Source organism: Homarus americanus, unplaced genomic scaffold, assembly GCF_018991925.1.
Source record: "Homarus americanus isolate GMGI-L3 unplaced genomic scaffold, GMGI_Hamer_2.0 scaffold51476, whole genome shotgun sequence".
In the NCBI taxonomy this organism is placed as follows: domain Eukaryota; kingdom Metazoa; phylum Arthropoda; class Malacostraca; order Decapoda; family Nephropidae; genus Homarus; species Homarus americanus.
Genome location: NW_024736148.1, coordinates 7102779 through 7115224, shown reverse-complemented (window position 1 = coordinate 7115224; position 12446 = coordinate 7102779). Strand labels below are relative to the sequence as shown.

The following is a 12446-nucleotide window of genomic DNA, read 5'->3' as shown; positions in this document are numbered from 1 at the left end:
GGTTTGCAAACCGTCCAGCATCTTGATGCCCTTGTAGATGTACTCTCATGTTTGTGGATAGGGTGAGTGTCTTCACACTTCTCCAAAGGTATGATGCCTTGAGGCACGCATTCAGTTCTTCAGCTGGAGCGCTTCGAGGAATGACAGGTAGGGTCTGGCGAAAGTCTTCAGCAATGACCATTGTAATGCCACCCATGAGATGGTCAGTTTCTCGTATGTCTTGCAAGGTCCTGTCCAATGCTTCAAACGCTAACTTGTGAGGCATAGTGCATTCATTCCAGACTATGAGGCTGCATTTTTCTAAGAGTTTTGCCTTTGCCGATCTTTTTTTGATGTTGCACACTGGATTGTCATTGTGAGCGAGGTTGAGAGGCAGTTTAAAAGTTGAGTGTGCAGTACGTACTCCTTCTAGTAGTGTTGCAGCAATGCCTGAGGATGCCCCAGCAAGAGCAATTTTCCCCTGATGACGTACTTTGGCCAACAGAAGGTTGATCAAGAATGTTTTTCCTGTCCCGCCAGGTGCATCAAGAAAGATCCTACCTCCCCGCTCCGCTTGTATCACTTGCAAGATCTATTCATGAGTCTCACCAGGTGAGGCTCACTTTCTTCAAGAAAATTCACTAGAACTTCAACTGAGTAGTCTGTCTCTCTGAGCAACTCCCTGCTTGCAGTTACTGGTTCTTCTCGGTTTGGGGAAGGCATTCCAAAATCAGTCAGGTTTTTTCCGCATAGCTCCATCACTTTGTCTTCCAGCGTGATGAGAGCCATGTTGACCATGTCATCCATGAACTCAATCTCTTGACCAGGATGTTCTTTTCTTGCTTGATGAAGCAGATCCTCTGAAAGACTTTCTTGATGGTTTTCCAGAGCTGGCTTGGGTTGGAAAGTCCACATGTAGCAATCATGATGGCAAACAGGTTCCTCATTCTCACTGGCGATTGAGTAGCTGTTGCTTCTTCTAATGTGTTATTCCAGTGACCATCATCTTCCAGTAGGCCAAGGAGATTGCACGCTTCTTGATAGGTTCTGCAGACTTGTCCATTCACTGTCTTGAGTGCTGCATATGATGTTGGGCCACGGATGTGGTGCAAAAGAAGTCTCAAACAATAGCATTCAAAGTTGTTGGGGTGAACCGTGTAGACACGTCCCAAAGCATTGCCTGACTTTATCCCTGAATATCCTTCAACATCGGATCCTTGAGCTCTTCTCTGGAACTTTTTCATTAAAGCCTGCCATATGTAGAACTTGGGTTCGTCAACATACAGGAGTAGTTGAGCAAACTCATCTTCCTGTGAAAGCTTAAAGAATGCAGTGAGAGTAGTATCAGCAGGATTTGCCATTTGATTTTGTAGAGACTCTTCTGTGAAGTATACTCTTTGTCCATTTTCCAGGTAAACAGCCAGATGAACTACTGTTGGATAGCGTTCGTGCATGGGAAAACTAAAAAATTCTCCATAGGGCTTCATTGTTGAATATATATCGGCCCTGTTGAAACTGTGTCACCTCATCATGATTTCCATCCTTTTCCAATGCATAGATCGCTTGGTCAGAGCCTTTGTTGACGTATCTGCAAACATACTTGATGGACTTGACTGAATTACAGAACTCCACATTGATGTGCTCATTGAATGCTTTACTCAAAAAAGGATTGTAGAATTATAGGCAAAACCTTGTAAATATGTATAATGGACCACAAATCCTTGTTAAAACCGTAAAGCCTGTTCAACGGCGCCATCAGCTCGATGAACAGGCTTTGTGTGAAATATAACATAGTCTAGAACTGCTTTTAGTGTCTTTGTGGCATGGTCGGTAGCGTTCCCTGGTCCCACACAGTAGGTCGAGGGTTCGAGTCCTGATTGGTGAGGTCGTTGATTATATGTTCAAAGTCAGCGTGTTATATGGACAAAAAATGAAGTATATATGGTACCTTGTGCTTCATACCAGCTGGATTGGGTAAAATGCTACTGACATCCACATAAATGGCACGGGCAGTTCCCAATGAGAGGTTCACGGCGCCATCAGCTCTATGAACAGGCTTTGTGTGAAATATAACATAGTCTAGAACTGCTTTTAGTGTCTTCGTGGCATGGTCGGTAGCGTTCCTTGGTCCCACACAGTAGGTCTAGGGTTTGAATCCTGGCTGGTGAGATCGTTGATTATATATATATATATATATATATATATATATATATATATATATATATATATATATATATATATATATATATATATATATTATATATGTGTGTGTGTGTGATAAGACCAATTTAAAAGATGAAAAGTAAAATTTACACACTAATATTTCCATCTATCTGTTACAGTTTCTAAGACGATGAAGGAGCTGAAATTGCTGTGGAAGAGCGACGTCCCCATCAAGATGTACAAGAACATGAGGATGCCGCAGTTTGAGATTGAGAAGATCGTACCAACAACCTGCCAGGAGTCATTTCAAATAGGTGAGTACATTAACCCAGGGGAAGTATTCTCACTTATATGTCTTGGAGGGCTTTAGTAAGTTACAGCTCTTGCTTTCATGGATGACCCCCAATCACCTCTAATTACCTGAGTTGGGCAAGGGAGCCTGGAATTAACTCAATTGAGTAAGGGAGCCTCTAATTATCACAGCAGGGTAAGGGAATCTTTAATTACCTCGTCAGGGGCATAGGAGCCTCTAGTTACCTCAGCTCAGCAGGAGCAACGGAGCACCCAATTACCTTAGCAGAGGTAACAGAGCCCCCAATTACCTCAGCAGGGACAAGAGAGCCTTCAATTAACTTAATGGGGTAAGAGAGCCTCCAACTACCTCAGCAAAGGCAAGGGAGCTTCCAGTTACCTCAGCTGGGTAAGGGATCCTCCAATCACCTCAACAAGGGAGCCTCCAATTATCACATTGGGTCGAAGGAGTCTCCAATGATCTCAGTGGGGGCAAGGGAGCTGCAAGTGGCTCCAAACTTCCCAAAAATAGAGCACTAGTGTTGCAGATAAAGTTAGTGTTTAGAGGTTATTTTCCCCGTCTCGATGAACCTCTTAAGAGTCTGGCTTTGTCGACGTGGAAGGTTCAGTGCCCATGTGACAACTTAAAGGTTTTTGTTGTTATGATAAGGTACATTTTTTTTCGAAACAGATAACCTTGATGCCAGTATTAATGCTGGTGTCACCCCGCGAAGGATGGAACGTTCCATCAGGCAGATGATACAGCGAGAACATGTTGCACTTGTGAAGGGCTTGTAATAGCCGGTTAACTGTTGATTCTGTCGAAGTTGATTAGGCTGGTCCATTTGTATTATATTTTGTTTTAGTAGCGAAACCCAATTGTCTGTTTCTCCTTTTATTTAGGAACTGCTATTGATACAATTCCAGAGTGTAAATCAACCGTAATTTTCATTATAACTATGAGTGTTAAGAGAAGGAAGGAGGCTATGTAAATAGACCTGTTAATCACGTTAGACTTGTGTGAGGGGTTGAGTAGCAATGCCTCCAGGGTGCCGGCTTCTCTATGCTGATCCAAGCATTTACTGGCTGCACCTCAAGGAAGCTACCAATCACGTGATAAGAACATGACAACTCATAGCCAATGGAAAGTTACAGGGGATGATAGGGTATATAATTCAAATGTAATTAACCCATTTATATAATCTTTCTATTGATGAGACAAGGGCTATTACATTGCTCGGTCACCTGCCTTCCAAGTTTCGCGAGGACTAAACTAAGCGCGCAGACTACATCCTATACATTAACCTAACCATGTTACAAATATATATGTAAACAGTAAGCTGGGGACTCTGAAACCGTAGATTTTTCATCAACTACTGGGGTCCTAAACTTAAGTGGCTTACTGGCTAGTATGTAATGTACAATTGTCAACTTGGATGACACTGACTTATAATAACAAAACAGAAACAAAACTGCGAGAATTAACACAATTGTGGAAATTGTTAAACTTGGTATTGCAAATCCTCCTGAAAAATAAAATGGCAGATGATTACTCAAATCAGCAAATTGTGACTCTTTAAGTAGGAAATAACTTTTAATTTCTCTGAAACAGTATTAAGGTCGCTAATAGTAAAGTTCATAACATGAAACAAGGGAATTAAATAAGAAGTTAGATTTAAATTCAATGCAAAATGCTGATGAGTAGGCAAGGTCCGTAATGAACTACAAGTTATTTCACAGTAATCCGGAGCCTTGTAATGACCTTTCACAACTAACTGCTTGCCACCATCGTGGCACTTTAAAATAACAGTAGTGTCATTAGGAAAGAAAAAGTACTGCACATTATGCAGATGAGCATGAAACACAGTTTTAACACTAACTGGCCTATAGCTACATTGCGTAAGCCCTGTGCGTACATTAGTTTGTATGACCGCCAATTCACATATCCCTTCTGCAGCAGGAATAAATGCGAAAACATAGGCTGGACATACGTGTAAGTGTAGATATGTCGACTTACACCACGATAATACCCTAGGATCATCTAATGCCAACAAGGAATATTCTTCATCTATAAGCAAAAGTTCTTTTGGCCTATCCAGAGTATAGAGTGTGCAGTTTACACACCAAGGGAAAGGTTCTAAATGCCATGCATTAAACTTATGCTGCCCTAGCATAGGTATGTGGATAAGGATAGCATTGTGCGTCAGAGTCGACTCCAACAGAGGATAATAGTATTCCACCTCATGATCGTTAAAATTGGAGTTAAATGATACGTCAACTTGGCAATCTGCAATGCATCAAGAAGAGTCTTCACAGGCACAAGCTTTACGTCCACACGCCCTAACCCTGCATCCACTATGCTGTCGATTAGTTCATTTTTATAAGTATTTATAGCCTGCAAATATTGAGAGAAATAAAGTAGCCACTCTAACATAGGGACTGAACTCTGTAACTTATACACAACCCTCGATATATGGTTAGACTCCGAAATTATCGCATTAACCTTTGATTCTAAATCACTAATCGCATGGAATGTTTGAGATATGATACAGATTGATCGACAATGTTCATGCGGCCCCCTAACTTAGCTACATCTTCGGCAGTCGCTGTGCCAAACAGAGTGCTTTGGATAAAACCCACAAAATTAAACACTCCCTGCTTTCGTTGTGTTTGAGAACGCACTTCCTTTGCAAGATCATCCTCAGACGTTGGTATCCTCTTTCCGACAGCGACGAGAAGCTTGTGAAGGGTTCTGAGACGAATCAGCTGAAGCTCAACAGTTTGTGAAACCATTGTCAAAATATTAGGAGTTGAACGGAGATCATCGAGGACTGTCAATGCTGTCTGTAGTTGAGCGTCGACGGTTTCCATCTGACGGGGAAGCTTGAACATAAGAACATAAGAAAATAAGGAGTCTGCAATAGGCCGGTTGGCCTGTGCATGGCATCTCCTGTCGAGAGTTACTACCACTCTCTATCATCCATGAATCTATCCAGCCTCCCTTTGAAACTTTCCAGCGTTCCAGCACTTACTACAAGGTTGCTAAGCTTGTTCCACTCGTCCACCACCCTATTTGTAAACCAGTTCCTTCCTATCTCCCTCCTAAACCTAAACTTATCCGACTTGAATCCGTTGTTCCGAGTCCTATCCTGCTCGGATATTATAAGAACTTTATCTATATCACCTTTATTGATTCCTTTCACCCACTTGAATACTTCTATCATATCTCCCCGCACTCTTCGTCTTTCTAGGGAATGCAAGTTAAGTTTCTTTAACCTATTCTGATATGGAAGGTTTCTAAGTCCCGGAATCATTTTCGTCATTCTTCGCTGCACCGACTCTAGTGAATTGATATCCATTCTATAATAAGGGCACCAGAACTGAACCGCATAATCGAGGTGTGGCCTGACTAGCGCAAGATATAGTTGCAATAAGACCTCTGCACTCTTATTACTTACACTTCTAGATATAAAACCCAATACTTTATTTGTCTTATTTCGAACATTAACGCACTGTTTTTTAGGCCGTAGGTCCGGGCTTACAAGTACTCTATGTTTGTCTTTGATACCCCCAAAATGTTCTACACTACTGAGGGTATACGCAAACACTTGTTATCTTGAAAATAGGTTCATATTCTCGTACGGGAGATAAATACAGAGGAACAAAGAAACTGGCTTCCACACCATAAGGACTAGTGATCTCAACTCTCTGTATCACTCCGCGCTGGCATGTACAGATGCCAGCATTCACAAGTTGAATACATAAAATGTAAATATGATAATTCACATACATAACATGGTGCATAATAAATGGAAATATTACATAGCATTAATACATGTTCTGTAATACTTTACTATACATAATTAATAGAGTAATATAAGAAAACACAGCTTAAGGTACTACTTCGTGTCCATATTATACACCTCCCTCCCCCCTATACGCTCATAGTTTCATCTTGAGCGGACCTTTTGTTTCTGAGTCGCTCGGACCTGCGGAGTACCGGGGCAGAAACACAAGGTGGGGCTGGATTTACTGTAAAGACATCAGCATTAGGGGACTCTACTGGGGAAGGGTCAACACTTGGCAGCTCCACAGGTCAGAGGAAACGACGGTTCCTCCACCATACTCTACCACTAGGAAGATGCACTTGGTAGTCCCTGGACCGGCCAATACCCATGACAACCCCAACCTTGTCCCAGCGGTGAGATACCGGATCTTGAATCCTGACCTGCTGGCCGATACTCAACCTGGGAAGGGGGCGGGCATGACAGTCGTACCGAGCAGTGACATCTGCGGCTCATTCTGCTGCACAGCGGTCACATTCTTCAGTCTTGGCTTGCCATTCATTAGAAAAAGACTTCGGGTGGGCAGGAACACAAGACCTGAGATGATGTCCATATAGAACCTGGGCTGGGGAGCGTCCGGTGAAGTTCGGGGTGTTGCGTAACTCTAACAAACCTCGATCGAAGTCCTCGCAGTCGATATTTCCTGAGGGTGACACCTTAAGGATCAGGTGTTTAACAGTCTTGATTACGGCTTCAACGTGTCCATTCGCCTCGGGGTAGTGGGGCGAGGTCACGACATGACGGACTCCCCAACGGTCCATGAAGTCCCGGAACTCGTGGCTGGTGAACTGGGGTCCTCCATCAATCCTGAGACGGAGGGGAACCCCAACTTCTCTGAAGTAATGTCTGAAATTCCGGATGGTAGCAGTAGCTGTTGTATCACTACTACAGGGGACGACAACAAGCCATCCAGACAATCGGTCTGCATTGACGAGGAAGGACTTCCCTGCCACTGCAAAGAAGTCGGCCGACACAGACTCGAAGGGTCTTGAAGGGTTATCGTCGCACATTAAAGGTTCCTGTTGCTGGCTGGGTTGCAGAATATGGCACGGCTCACAGGCACGCACGGTACTTGCAATGTCCGCGTCGATTCCGGGCCAAAATACAGTCTGCTTCGCCCGTCGCTTGGTGGCCTCCACTCCTCGATGGCTGTCGTGAAGGCGGGTCAAGGCACGGCGGCGTAGGGCAGCAGGAATGACTACTCGTGGACCATACAAGACGAGGTCTCTGTCACAATAGAAGTCCTCGCGTATCTTCCAGTACGGGAGTTGCGATTCATGAAGGTTGTATCGGTTACATGGAAATCCCTGGGACACACAGTCGACGAGCTGGATGTAGGAATGGTCGGCCCGGGCTGCATTGCGGAGATCTTCAAGGGTCTTGTCTGCATCCGGTGCTGTAGACTCTTCTGATATGAAGACGGCCTTCTATGAGACTACTGACTTGAGGGATACGGCACCTGTAGAACACAACATCTCGTCCTCTGGGGTGGGGCGACTGACAGTGGCGCGGGACAGGGCATCCGGGATGCACAGCAGCTTATCCGCACGCCACACAGCCGTGAAGAGATAAGGCGAGAGCTTCTCTTTCAAACGTTGAAGGCGAGGATTCTCTACTGCATCCAAAGAGTAGTGATTGATAATAGGTACAAGAGGGCGATGATCCGTGAAGAGTGTGAAGTGCTGAAGTCCTATCAGGTAGAAGTGGCACTTCGCCATCGCCCAGACAACAGCCAACATCTCCAGCTCAATCGTGGCATACCTGGTCTCGGCGTCCGTCAGGAACCGGGATCCACACAGAATTAAGCGGATTTGTCCACCGCCATGGTCCTGCAGAAGGGCGTAACCAACGCCGTAGAGTCTGGAGGCGTCAGTCTTGAGGACAGTGGGTAGAGCTGGGTCGTAACAGGCGAGGACAGGTGGACTTAAGAGAGCCTGCTTGACTCGCTGGAAGGCCTCTTGGTGATCTGGGGTCCACAGGAATGTCCTCCTGGGGCTCAGCAGGGGGCATATTGGCTGGGCTGCGGTGGAGATGTCAGGTGAAAATTCAGCCAGCTGATTGACCAGACCCAAAAAAGAACGGAGGTTTGTCAGGTTGGCAGGAGTTGGAAAATCCCTGATTCCACTTAATTTCTCCGGGTCAGCTGCGATACCTGATGCTGAGAGAGTGTACCCACAGAAGTTCACTGATGGTGCGGCGACTACAAACTTGTCAGCGTTGAGGGTAATTCCGTACTTTCGACATCTGATGAGAACTTAATACATTCGGGAGAGGTGGGCACAGTAGTCTTCGTCATGGAGTAAAATATCATCAACCACCTTGACACAATTCGTGACTCTTTGAAGGGCCGCGTCACCACGTTGACAGAATGCATCGCCCGTAGCGGCAAATCCCATGGGGCCTCTGCAATATTGATATCTTCCATATGGTGTGATGAATGTAGTCAAATGCTGGTCTTCTTCGGCCAACTCGATCTGCCAATAACCACATAAGGCGTCCATCGTTGTAAAAAACTTCGCCTTCGGGTCCACATTTCGAACAGCTGCGAAGGGTGTGGGTGAAGGGTGGGCTGGACGGGAAACTTGCTGGTTAAGTTTTGACAGATCGGTGGTGATCCGTACTCCACCACGAAGTTTGGCGACGGGGACGAGAGGGTGGCACCAAGGTGAAGGTTCGTCTCTGGCCGGCTTGATGATTCCCTGAGCAACCATGGAGTCCAGCTCTTGTCTAACTAGCTCCTTGTAGGCGTGAGGAATCAAACGAGCGGTGTGGATGGCAAAAGGTGTGGCACCATCCTTAAGATAAATCTTCATAGGTGGACCCACCATCGGCTTGAGTGGTGTGGATCCTAAAGGTTTCTTCGTAACCAACACGTCAGCAAACTTCTTGAGAAGGTAAGCTCTTGCATCAGAAGGGGACGTGTTAGTAGAGATAGGGAGTTCCTTCAACCTGTTGACATGGGTGACCTTTAAAATAGGTTTGGGGAATTCCTTGGAAATAATGGCCAACTCTTGACAAGGGCCATATGATGAAAGCAGAGTCGGGATCCCATCATGAACATCAATCCGGCTTGAGCAAGACTGCTTACTAAAGGTAAGAGTAGCCCAGAAAGATCCCAAAGCTGGAGCCATCTTGGAACCATCAACTGTCAGTTTCGTTGTCTGAGGAGGGGCCTGTAGGTTGCTCCGGGGTATTCCCAAACTTGCTAAGTGTTGTGGACCAATTACTGAGACGTCAGCACCTGTGTCAGGTAACATCTGAAGACTGGATGACAAGTTACAGTAAGTAATGACGACACTGATGTGCTGGGGCGTCGTGTCTGTGGAACTATGTACATGACGGCAGGAACAACTGGACACAGCGCCTTGATGCTTGCCAGAAGGAGGGGGCGTGCCAGCACTACCTGAGGATGACTTCTTGGATCCTTGGTGGTGTCTTTTCTGTGTCTTCTTACGACAACATTTGTCATAATGGCCCACACGACCACAAAGTCTGCACTGAGCTTTGCTAGCAGGGCACTTGACTGTGTAAGCCCGGTGACCCTGGCGGTCGCAACTTCTGCACACGCTTTGAGCAGCTGGGCACTGGGAGGCATCATGCTGTCTCGCGCAGCTGTTGCACAAAGCTGCTGCTGAAGGTGTAGCTGGAGGGTGAGGGGTGGGGTTACCTTGCTGCTTCTTACCCTTTCTGTAGGAAGACACCGCCCTCACCTGGTCAGGTTGTGAGCGTAAAGCTGAAGTCGCACACCTGGCGGCCTCGTACGCTCGACATTTTGTAACAACATCTTGAAGGGAGGAAGTGGGGTCAAGTGAAATGAGACGCTGAACTAGCTCTTCATCTCGAATACCCGTTAAAATAATTGTCTTGAGTTGTGTCTCTTCACAAACTTGAGAATTTCCAGGACAAACATCAACTTCCTCTGAACATCTTTTCAGTCTTACAAAAAATGCATCAAAAGATTCTCCATCAAGCTGCTTACATTGGAGGAGTTCTCTTCTTCTAAGTGCTTCGTTGTGCTGTCCCTTAACATGTTCCTGTAACTTGTCAAGCACGGCCTCTACAGTCAGAAATGTCATAGGAGGCACTTGAGAGTACGTTGTGTCTCTAAGGACAAGCACATACGAAGATGTATCATCTGTTTAGGCTGTGGTAAACTTGACAGGTCAACCATTGTTGCATAGTCTTGGGGACGTCGACGCCATTCCCGAAATATCTGATAAGAAGAGTCAGACTTCAGAGAGGGAGGCGTTTGTGCTGCAGCCGTTTGAGGAATTGTTGAAACGACTCTGGGAAATGAGGTACCAGTACCTCTAGTCGTATCAGCATTAGTAGTGGCAGAAGAATATTGTACAGTAGATTGTTGTGGGGAGGCTAACAGGGAAATCAAGACTTCAAATCTAGCTTGATCCTCTCTTCTTCTTAGGTCATCCTCACTTCTACGTATATCTTCTAGTTCTCTGCGTCTTTGTTCATCTTCATGGCATCGTCTTTCATACTCTCTGTACCGAATTTCTTCATCTTCTCTCCTTGCAACATAGTCCTGGCGTCGAGAAGTTTCCATCCACTTAATCAGTTGAAGAAGATCCTTGGACGCAGGCACCGCAGGAGAGCTTGCTCGCGACGAACGAGGAGATTCTGTGGGTGATTGGGCGTTGTCACTGTGGGGAGCGTGGGGCCTGAGTGTGGGTGGGGAGAGGTCTCCCAAGCTTAAACTCATAACCCCATCGTCCAGGGTATCATTTTGATCCCTGTGAGACATGCTGACAGCTTCTGTACTTTATCTGTGCAAGAGACCGGGTCAACCCCTCGTAATCTATGCACAGAATTACAGAAGTCTAAAGTAATACGCACGAATTTAATATAAAGTGGGCCTGTGAGTGCGTGTGTGTGTATGGCTTTTTGCCGGGAGGCTTGGCGCGCTGCCAGACGTAGAGGCAGCTGGGCGCAAGTCGAACAGAAGTTTGCTCGCTGCTCAGTCACCCAATGACCGTAGGCGGGAGGGGTTGTACTGCTGGGCAGCTCCCTCAGTCATCTGACTGCAGTTTGCACAGACAATTCTGATTAAATACACAACACAGCACTTCACAGAACACTGCACTTCACAGCATAGCACTTCACAACACTGTAAGTCCTGAGGCTTGTCGTCTGGCTGTAAATCCTTGGCGAAGCTGAAGATGAGACGCCATTAACACAGTCCGGCGGGAAGGCTAAGTTCACTTTGAATCTCACTGAGAAATCTCACTGCGCCATCTATGTTTGTCTTTGATACCCCCAAAATGTTCTACACTATTGAGGGTATACGCAAACACTTGTTATCTTGAAAATAGGTTCTTATTCTTGTACGGGAGATAAATACAGAGGAACAAAGAAACTGGCTTCCACACCATAAGGACTAATGATCTCAACTCTCTGTATCACTCCGCGCTGGCATGTACAGATGCCAGCATTCCCAAGCTGAATACATAAAATGTAAATATGATAATTCACATACATAACATGGTGCATAATAAATGGAAATATTACATAGGATTAATACATGTTCTGTAATACTTTACTATACATAATTAATAGAGTAATATAAGAAAACACAGCTTAAGGTACTACTTCGTGTCCATATTATACAAGTACCCCTAGGTCTCTTTCACAAGTCGACTTCTCTAGGTTGATGTTGTTAAGGCTGTATACATTGAGCAGACCATGCATCTCATACTTATGTTCACCACGCCCTCTACAATGAGAACGTGTCCAAGGGGTGCAACAAACGCACCAGGCTTGAGGACTGTTGTGGCCATGTCTGTCAGCACAACGGTGCCACAAAACAGTAGGAGACGCACATTGATGATCCAAGCCATTCTGTTAGAAATTTCATGTTTTAATATTTGCTTGCAAAACGAAGCTTCATACAATAATCAGTAGACACACTCTGCTTCTGTACCGTCTGCAAAGAGGTGTCTATAACATCATTACCATCTGTGGGTAGTAAATTTTCATGGGCCTTCTTAAGACGATCCGCATGCACGACATCTGCTATCTGTGCATTAGGCTTCCAAATTTTAAATTTGTTGCCCGCTTCTTTGGCGATAATGCGGAACGGACCCGAAAACTTAGCCGAAAGCTTGGAGTTCCTTTCATGTTCTCTCATCATAACAGCATCGCCTATCTCTAACA

General features: G+C 45.3%; 1 protein-coding gene across 1 annotated transcript in view; it reads left to right on the top strand.

Annotated features, from left to right (window-relative positions):
- Nucleotides 1–12446, top strand: part of LOC121871998 (glycine receptor subunit alpha-3-like) — a 184811-nt gene that overhangs the window by 139995 nt on the left and 32370 nt on the right. The window contains exon 6 of the mRNA XM_042374619.1: nt 2322–2456. Coding sequence (XP_042230553.1) covers nt 2322–2456 — 135 coding nt within the window. The remainder of the gene's footprint in view (nt 1–2321; nt 2457–12446) is intronic.